The following is a 9,678-nucleotide window of genomic DNA, read 5'->3' on the forward strand; positions in this document are numbered from 1 at the left end:
TTTTTTTTTTTAAGAAAGGTGAGGGATCCTTCCGGATTACACGGAGAGAGGGAGGGTTTAAACTTTTCTGGAGGACCGCCTCACGATCAGGGCACTTCATAACATTCTTTTTTTCCCCAGCCTGACTCCTCAGAAAGGACTGCATGGACATAGAGGGAGTGACTCCTTGGCTACTGACAGCAAAGCTCCACATGAGTGAGACTTGGCCTTGTCCGTTTACAACAATGTTCACGTAAATCAGTGAATGTGTAGGATGTGTAATCGGGCATGGGTATTGGTGATAATTACCCTTAACTACTAACTTCAATGATGAGGATTTTGTACAAGTAAATACATTATGTCACACCGTGGCTCTGTGAAGAAAGACAGCTTTTTTTCTATTCTATAAATTGAGGTTGCAACTCAAGGGGTATAAATTAATGGCCCATAGCCACCCACTTAATAAGAGGCTGAGCTGGGGTTAGAATTTAGGCAGTCCGAGTCCAGAGCTGGAGTTCAAAATCTCGTGAATGTATTCTTTAGCTATAGAAACTAGCTGGAATCAGGCCAGATAGTTAGGACTTGGTCTTAGAGGACCTTAAAAGAAAGGCTAATGGGCTTGGACTTAAATGAGTTTTTTAAAACATTGTCAAGTATTTTGTTTCACTTATTACAAAAAACCATATAGAACCAAATCGTTGTGGCACATTCAGAAAGTACAGAAATCTGCAAGAGAAAAATGTAATTACGCATTCATCCAGGATGTAAAGGTAGCAAGTGTTAACGCTTCTAATGTTTCCGTTTAGTGGTTCTCTGTGTATATTTGTATGTTTATAAACATTTTACAAAGTTTTTTATCATACTTTTCTTAATGCTTTTCCTTTTATGTGTTTTAACTATGGAAATTTACAAACAGTACCAAGAAAGAATAAACTAACTTCCATATAATTTCATGATCATTCTTATTATTCTCATTAATATTATTCCTATGACTGTTTCTGATTTTTAAAAACTTTTCTATAATTTTAAACCTAGAGAAAAGTTACAAAAATAGTATCAAGAATTCTCATATACGCTCTACCCAAATTCACCACTTGTTTACATTTTGTCTATGCTTTGTGGCTCCATGAGCCAAATAACACCAGGAATATACCTGCATTTAATGACAGCTTATTTTTGCTTTCTGCAGGAAGGAAGCCCACGTACCATGAGTAGTCAGGAGGTGTCTTGGTAAGAGGGATTTAGGAGAGGTTGATTATAGGGTTTTAGCATCACATACTCAGTAATATTAGACATTATACTAGATAATATTGTTATCAGATATTAGGTATCCGTTAAGTTATTACAATAGGGGTTAATATTGTTACTTTTAAATAATACTAGAAAACAGATAATACTGTTATGTAATCTACAGTCCTGTATTATTTTGTTCTTTTTCATTTAAAGTTCCCATAATATAATATTTTCACTGGAGGACTGGGGGAAAGGCAACAGAGACTTGCAGTGTAGTCATTCCCCCCTCCCCTCTGTTTTAAAGTCCAATTTTTTTAGTGAGAATAGATTTTATTTTAAACATATTTAAGAAAAGCAAAAGTTTTTTCTCCATTATGATCTGTAGATTTGAATCTCGGCTACCTTTACAAACTGTCATCACCAGCAGTTGCTCTGTTCATTCCCAAGGTAACATCTAGAAATCTCTGTTCTGCCATCTGAATATCTGTAGCAACCCAGGAATCTAATTTGGTGCCTCCTAAATAATTGTGTTCCATCTCCTGACATTTATTTTTAAAATCTACAATATGTCATGCTTTTCTTAATGTTTTTTAATGTGGAACAATTCCACAGCCTTTATATTTTTTCGTTCTTGATATTTTTGAAGAGTATAGAGGCAAGTTATTTTGGAGAAAGTCCCTCACTTGGTGTTTATCTGATAGGTTCCGTGTTTAGGTTCAGTTCATGCATTGTTGGTAGAGATTTCACAGAAGTGGTGAGGTGTCCTTGTCATTTGCAACATAGCAGGAGCTGTCGGTTTGTCCCTACATTGGCGGATTCAACTTTGTTCACTAGGCCAAGGTGATGTCCGTCAGATATCTCTGTTGTAAAGTTACTATTTTTTTCCCCGAAATCAATAGTTTTTTCTGGAGAGAAACATTTATTAGTGGGCATTTTATTGCAAAGACAAGCTTCCCTCCCCGCCCCACACTTATTTATTCATTCATTCAAATATAAATATTCTATCAGTAGTTTTACTAATATTCTATTAATAGTTTAATTAAATGATGTGTAAATTAACATTTATTTTAACCAACTGGAGGTATATTGTACATACCATAGAATTCTCCCATTTCAGGTGTACAAATCAATGAGTTGTAATTTTGCTGAGTGGTTCGACCATTGCCATAATTCAGTTTAGAGTATTTTTGTTTCCCCAATTGTATTCCTCATGCCCATTTGCACGTAAGCCCCATTCTCTTCCCAGATACCCAGGCACCCACTAACCTACGTTCTGTCTCCATAGATTTGCTTATTCTGGGCATTTTAATAGACTGAACCATACAATATGTGGTCTTGTGACTGGTGTTTTTGCACTTTCCACAGTGTTTACAGGGTTCATTCATGTCGTAGCATAATCAGGCCTTCATTTCTTTTAACTGGCCAATAATATTCCATTGTATGATTATGCCACAGTTTGTCTCTTCATTGGCATATAGGTCAACATTGTGATTGTCCTCAGTTTTAGATTACTATGAATGATGCTGCTATAAATATTCGCATGCTAATTCACAGTAATTCACGTGTTGTCCGTGTTCGTGAGCAGCATCCAGGCCACTCTTTCGTGTCTATTTTTCTGTCTTTGCAGGCACTGCTAGGCAATTTTGCCCTTCTGGGATCTGTACCACTCAGGCCTGCACTTGACCTCAGAAGTAGGAGGAAAAATGACCACATCCAAGGTGAGCAGGTCTTGCCTTTCTCACTTTTAAAATTCCATCTCGTTACTCAGCTGTCACATGCTTTTCTTGGGACGACTCAAGCAGAACAACAGGCATTTGAGGACCTGTTTTGCAGGGTGTCTTTGTCCCTTTTGAGTTTACTTTGCATTTGTTTTTGGTTTTTGTTTTATTATTTTTTGTTTTATGATGTAGACAATTTATTAGAAATGAATGACTGCTTCACTGCTGACAAATTAGTGGTTTTTATTTTCTCATGCTCTTTTCTTCATGTACATTTATAGCTACTTCTATTCATGATATTACATTTAATTTTAAGTTGAGTCTACGGGCATACCACCCTGAACAAGCTTGATCATGTGTGATCTCGGAAGGTAAGCAGGGTCAGGCCTGGTTAGTACTGGACAGGAGACTACCTAGGAAGACCAGGTGCTGTAGGCATAAAAAATAAAAAATAAGGGATTGTAAGCTGACAAGGTCCTTGTAATCTGTGAGGTAAACCAAGGGTTGCCTCGCCTAAAAAAAAAAAATTTAAGTTGACGTTTTTACTCTTAATATTATGTGATGTTTATTTTTTACATCATATTCTCATTGAATTGTTGTACCTTTTAATTTTTAACTACTTTCTACTCAGACATTTAGATGGTTTATAAATTTTACGGCTTTTTAAAATTGATTTTTTAAATACAATTGACGTTCAATATTATATTAGTTTCAGATATACAGCATAGTGGCTAGACATTTATGTAACTTATGAAGTGGTTCCTCTCTATAAGTCTAGCGCCCACCTGACACCATACATAGCTATTACAGTATTATTGACTGTATTCTTTATGCTGTAGTTTACATCCCCTTGAGGAATTTTACTGTTTTAAACAACACTGCAGTGACAGCTGTCTTACATAAAACCTTTCCCGCAAAAATCAGTTCTGAAAACAATCTGCCAATTTTTTGTCCTGTACCAAAACTGATATGTGTCAAGTTGGCTGTTTTCTAGGTAGAGTAACCAAATACAAGCACAACACAGCAGACTCTCACTGCCACTGCATACAGATATCATTGGAGGTTTTCACATAGGAAGAGCTGGATCTCATCTTCCCCATGCCTGAGTCATGCCTCGTGTGCATTTTATTTGTCTTTTTTGTTGTTGTCTTTTTATGTATTAGCTACTTTGACTAAAGTAATAGGTAACCTTAGTTTAAAATGTCCAGAGATACTAGAAGATTTGCCAGTAACTTGCATTCTTGTGCCCGCACTTCCTCCTCAGAGCAGCTGAACGAGGAAATTTAGTTCTCATCTTCATCTTAAAATATGAAAAACCCGCTCGGATTCCCACAGGAAACCAAGGATCAGGAATGGTAGGCATTCTGTTCAAGTGCCGAGAAGAGAGAGAGTTCGTTTCAGGACCTGTGCTTTGTAGTGTGGGCGCTGGAGAGGCAAGATCCTTGCAATCTGTGAGGTCAACCAAGGGTTGCCTTGTCTAAAAAAAAGAAAAAAAATATTTTATAGTTTTAACACTTCTGGGGGCCATTGGCAATATTCACCGAAAGGTAAAACACATGTAGCCCAGGATGCTTATTTAGGGTTCTTGCATGTTACTTGTAAGTAGACTTAAAGAGAAGGCACAAAGTAAAAATATGAGGACTGTCGTCATTGCCGCACTTCTCTTGAGGCTGAAGAAAACCAGTGTGTGTGGCATTGCCAGGATAGAGGGAGAACAGCTGGGAGGTCTACAAACTGACATAAGTCCCTCACAATCTGGAGCCAACTCCCACCTTTCCTCTCCACCTCTCGGTTCTCTTCCATTTCCAGTGGTTATTGATGATAAGATTGAAGTTACATGTGTTTGTTGTTGTAGGAGACAGTGACCTTCAAGGATGTGGCTGTGACCTTCACCAAGGAGGAGCTGGGGCTGCTGAACTCTGCCCAGAGGAAGCTGTACCAGGATGTGATGCTGGAGAACTTCAGGAACCTGGTCTCTGTGGGTGAGGACAGGCACCCTCTCTAACTGAATATCAGCTCCCTGGATTGGCTTTGTGTCCTCAGGTGTTCGAGGCTTTGGAGATATTGAAACGATTGCCTCCATTTGTAGACCTGACTTTTTTTTTAAACTAATTTATTTCTTATTTTTTTCTTTTAATTTGTTAGGCAAGGCAATTCTTGGTTGACCTCACAGATTTCAAGGACCTTGTCAGCTTACAATCCCTTATTTTTTATTTTTTACGCCTACAGCACCTGGTCTTCCTAGGTGGTCTCCCATCCAAGTACTAACCAGGCCCAACCCTGCTTAGCTTCCGAGATCACACAGGATCGGGCTTGTTCAGAGTGGCATGGCCGTAGACTAGACCTGACTTTTCTACCAACAGTTTTTAATGGAATAAAAAAATAAGGTAGAAAATATCAGTTTTTTAGGAAGAACGGATTACATTGAAGCAAAAACTGTGGCCAGTTGTGTGAACGATGTAAGAACTAGTGGAAGGAGATTTAATGAAAATAGACATTGGTTAGAAATAGGTTTTTTTTTTTAAATTTTTTTAGAAATAGGTGTTTGTAATACATTTTAATGTATATCTATCTGGATCTTGAGATTTGGTATTTCTCCAAATAGGTGATGTTTTTTAAAATGTTTGAAAACACTGACTTTGATTACATTGAACAATATATAGTAGGAATCTAAATTTCTGGTAAATTGTACCTTTAGTGTATTCACTTTAAATATTCACTTTAAATTGCATGGTCCCAGGGCGTCACCCCTTCAAACATGACGTATTCTACTTAGAACAGGAAAAAAGGCTTTGGATGATGACAGTAACCCAAACAGAAGGGAAATCAGGTAAGAACCAAGCAGATAGAAGTCCTCGGAGATGTTCTTCCACGTCTTTTACTTCTTCTCTCCTCCCTTTTGCCAACATCTGGTCCAAATCACCAAACCTCTTTCTTGAATTATTTCACCCGCCTCCATGCCCTGCTTCCACACTTCCCTGACTCTGGTCTTTTCTCTATGTAGTGGCCATAGGAAATGTCTGTCATACTTCCATGCCTCTGCTCAAAACCCGTTATGGCTTCTTCTTTGTCTGAAAACCTCATAAAGTGTCATCTAGAGTCCTCGTTGGCCTGCCCCACGTCCTCACTCATTGCGAATACGTCTATGATCGTCTGCCTCGCTCTGTCTCTTCCACCCACATCGTCCTGCTGTTACCAGACCTTCCAGGGACGCATTATTGCCTGTTGCTGCCGTAACAAATTCCCACAAGCATCATGGCCTGAAACAACATGCGTTGATTCTCTTACAGTTCTTTAAGTCAGATATGTGACATGGTTCTTTCTGAGCTAAAATCAAGGTGTTGGCACAGTTACTTTTTTTTTTTTTTGGAAGCTCTAGGGGAGAATCTGTGTCTTTGCCTTTTCAGCTTCTAGATTTACGCCACATTTCTTAACTTGTGGCCTCTTTCCTCTGTCTTCACAGCCTGCACGAATCTTCTCTCCGTCGTCACATTTCCCTCTGATACTCTTCTCTGCAACCGTCTTCCATTTTAAGGTCAGCTGATTATCAGCCTTAGTTCCCCTTTGCCATGTAACCTAACATATTCTAGGCTCCAAAAATTAAGATGTTGATTCCTCAGAGGACAGTGTATTCAGCCTTCTGCAGGCACTTCTGCTTCAGAGCCCTTACTTGCTTTCTCTCTGTCACCTCAAATCCTCCTCTTCCCTCCTTACTTCATTCAGATCCCTGCTCAGTTGTAATTTCATGAACTAGGCCTTCTCTAACCACCTGTGTAAAATACTATCCTTTCTGCTCTTCTTGATACTGGGTCTCCTGTTTTTGTTTGCTTGCTTATTGCCTCTCTCTCTGCACTGGAGTGTAATCCCTACAAGCGAGGAATTTTGTCGTTTGTTTATTGCTCTATCTTCAGTGCCCGGAATAGTCTGGTATGTGGCAAGCATTTGTAAATACTCCTTGAATTAGTAAATGTGTTTATGAATGGGGAGCTTAGTGTCTCCATGGGTAATGGAGATAGCTCCAGGTCATGGGCAAACCGGAGTGAGTGAAGGATGTCGCAGACCATCTGTTGTCTTCTGATGACTCCCCACCCAGTTACTGTCTATTTCAGTCATTTTCTTGGGTGCCCTTGGCATGAATGCGTGCTTGTGTGTGTGTGTACTTGACCCATATCCTAGAGAAACTTCTAAGCATTGTGGTTATGACCAGACTGAGGAGCACTAAAAAAAGCTTTCCTGGAATCTTCCACAGGGGAGCATATTCACTTCTGGGGAGAATATTTTAAAGTGAGGATTCTGATGTCTGATTCTCAGCTAGCTCCCCCACACAAGGAAGAGATGTCTTTTTCCTACAGTGTCAGATAGTAACCATGTTGCAAGCTGCTTTTCCTATCTGCAGCCCATGTCACTGCCCCCAGGTGTCCCCTTCCTGTCCCTGAGAGGGAGGATTTAAGGTGATTGAGAGTGACATCAGACACACACTTGAATTTGCCTATATCTCTGGTTCAAAAATCTGTTCTGCCTTTGTTTTCTACAAATTTAGCCATTGAACAAATATTAAAGAATACAGATTTCATATGATTTTCCCTTGTTTTTTTTTAAAGACTTAGTGTTTTTTAACTAGTGAACCTGGAAAGAATCAGGAAATGTCCTGCTCAAAATTCCTGTCATATCCTCAGAAAGACTCCCTGTTTCCCTCACACAACTATTTTTTAAGAGTCAAATTTATCAAATATAAACAAACTACATTACTTACCAAGAAGTACACATTCCCTGAGTAATATTTTTCCAAGCTTTCACGCTTGGAGCTTATCTTTCCATTTGAATAATTTCTTTTATTAAGAACTGAGTAACTTCTAGAACCAAAGTCTTCACGTTTTGTTGTTGTTGTTGTTGTTGTTGTTTTAACATGAACCACAGCAAGCAATGCATTTTTCATTGTAACCAGAACAAACATTTCACGGTTGTAGATTTATATGTATGACTTTCGTTGGCATTTCATGTAGTGACCCCTTTCCTGTTGGTGATAATGCTCGAATAGTTCCTATTCTGGTTCTTTTTTCTGAATGCTTATTACAAGCTTTTAAATTTATTTCACAGCTCACTAGAGGGCTGGAGTTTTCTATTTGAAAAACCGTCGTGATAGGCTCTTTTATGTATAGTCAACATTTTTCCACACTCCGTTTTCAAAGAGATAGTCTAGAAGCCTCAGAGGGAATCAGTGATAGCCCCTCTTCCTTTTCACGCCAAAGAATTTTTGCCACCTTTGATTTTCTCATTAGCATCATGCTTGCTGTATCCCTGTGTCTGGTACACTTTTTCATCTTTCTAGCAGAACTGAAGTTTTCTGTCCCTTTTCTATTTCAAATAACTTACCTGAAAAATGTGTACAACACCACGTCTTACTAGGACGTGACTTAAATGTGCACCAGAAAAGTCAAACTGGATTTCATTTATTCATTCAACACACATTTGTTGAGTACCTACCGCGCTTCAGGCACAGTTCTGAGCAGTGCTTTTAAAGCAGAAAAGTGTGAAATGTGTTCATTGTACAAGGCATAACATGCTTCCTTCTTTGATGCTGCATTGTGGTGGGAAAGATGTATATTAAACAACACGTGACTTAGTGTGTCGAGTGATAAAAAGCGCTATTTAGAATATCTACAAGGAGCGTGGAAGTTGCCAGAGGTGAAATGAGTGACGACAAGATTTATTCTTTTATAGTGGGTGGTAAAGAGGCCTTGTTGGTGAGCTGACATTGAGCAGAGACCTAACAGACACAAGGAGCCATCCTGGGATGAGTTCCTGACAGGAACAAACTCCCATTCTAGGGTTGTTTTTTCAGATTTACTCCATGACCTCATCTTTTCCTTTTGCCAGGCTCTGTCTTCATTGTAAAACGAGTCCCCAACCCCCGGGCCTTGAACCGGTACTGGTCCACGGCCTGTTAGGAACTGGGCCGCACAGCGGGAGGTGAGCGGCAGGCCATTGAGCGAAGCTTCATCTGTATTTGTGGCAGCTTCTCAGCGCTAGCATCGCCGCCTCAGCTCTGCCTCAGATCCTCAGGCGTTAGATTCTTATAGGAGCACCAGTCCCTAGTGCCAAAAAGGTTAGGGACGGCTTTACATTTTACGATGTGAAAGATTATTTTCCACTTTTTCACATGTTTTTTTTTTGTTGTTGTTGTTGTTGTTGAGATCTGAATTATTGCCAGGTTTTAGAACAATGTATGGTATGTTCAACTTTAGTTCCTTTTTGTCCTCGTGAAGGAAACTTGCCAGAAGGGGCTAACATTTCACTCTCTGCTTTATGCTGTGTTTTAGTCAGTATGTGATTAGATACTTGCTCCCAAACCTGCAAGTCATTCTAACCATTCTGGTCACCTTGACATTGAAGTAACTTTCCAATAAAATGACCCAAATCAGAGTTATATAGAAGTTATTTCTCACAAAAGAGGAGGCAGGTTTTAATTGGCTATTCCTACAAGGAGGGGAGCAAATTTCTCTGTATTAAACATTTTTTTTTAAGTATTTTCTATTTTCAAAAAAAGACTTTTATTCAAGCAGTTTTAGGTTCACAGCCACTTTGAGAGGAAGGTGCAAGATAATCACCATTAAAGTATCATACAGAATATTTTCACTGTCCTAAAAGTCCTCTGTGCTCCACTTATTTATCCCTTTCTCCCTCCCCCTAACTCCTGTCAACCATTGAAATTTTTATTGTCTCCATACTTTTGCTTTTCCAGGAATGC

General features: G+C 39.1%; 1 protein-coding gene, 1 non-coding gene and 1 pseudogene across 13 annotated transcripts in view; 2 read left to right on the plus strand and 1 right to left on the minus strand.

Moving 5' to 3' along the window:
• Positions 1-9,678, plus strand: part of LOC102887582 (zinc finger protein 234) — a 15,081-nt gene that overhangs the window by 613 nt on the left and 4,790 nt on the right. Inside the window, exons 2-7 of one of the 12 annotated variants that reach the window (XM_025046756.1) lie at positions 121-210; positions 1,169-1,209; positions 1,598-1,659; positions 2,840-2,930; positions 4,786-4,912; positions 5,671-5,760. In XM_025046756.1, the coding sequence (XP_024902524.1) occupies positions 2,916-2,930; positions 4,786-4,912; positions 5,671-5,760 (232 nt within the window). In that variant the 5' untranslated portion in view covers positions 121-210; positions 1,169-1,209; positions 1,598-1,659; positions 2,840-2,915. Of the gene's footprint in view, positions 1-120; positions 750-1,168; positions 1,210-1,597; positions 1,660-1,686; positions 2,931-4,785; positions 4,913-5,670; positions 5,761-9,678 lie in introns of those variants that run through there. The other 11 variants (XM_025046757.1, XM_006911781.3, XM_015589298.2 and 8 more) reach the window with 11 other exon arrangements.
• Positions 3,251-3,368, plus strand: LOC112479723 (annotated as a pseudogene).
• LOC112479683 lies at positions 5,151-5,269 on the minus strand. Its single transcript, XR_003046305.1, has one exon. It is a non-coding gene; the product is annotated as a 5S ribosomal RNA (ribosomal RNA).

The sequence above is a fragment of the Pteropus alecto genome, unplaced genomic scaffold, assembly GCF_000325575.1.
Source record: "Pteropus alecto unplaced genomic scaffold, ASM32557v1 scaffold194, whole genome shotgun sequence".
Classification (NCBI taxonomy): Eukaryota; Metazoa; Chordata; class Mammalia; order Chiroptera; family Pteropodidae; genus Pteropus; species Pteropus alecto.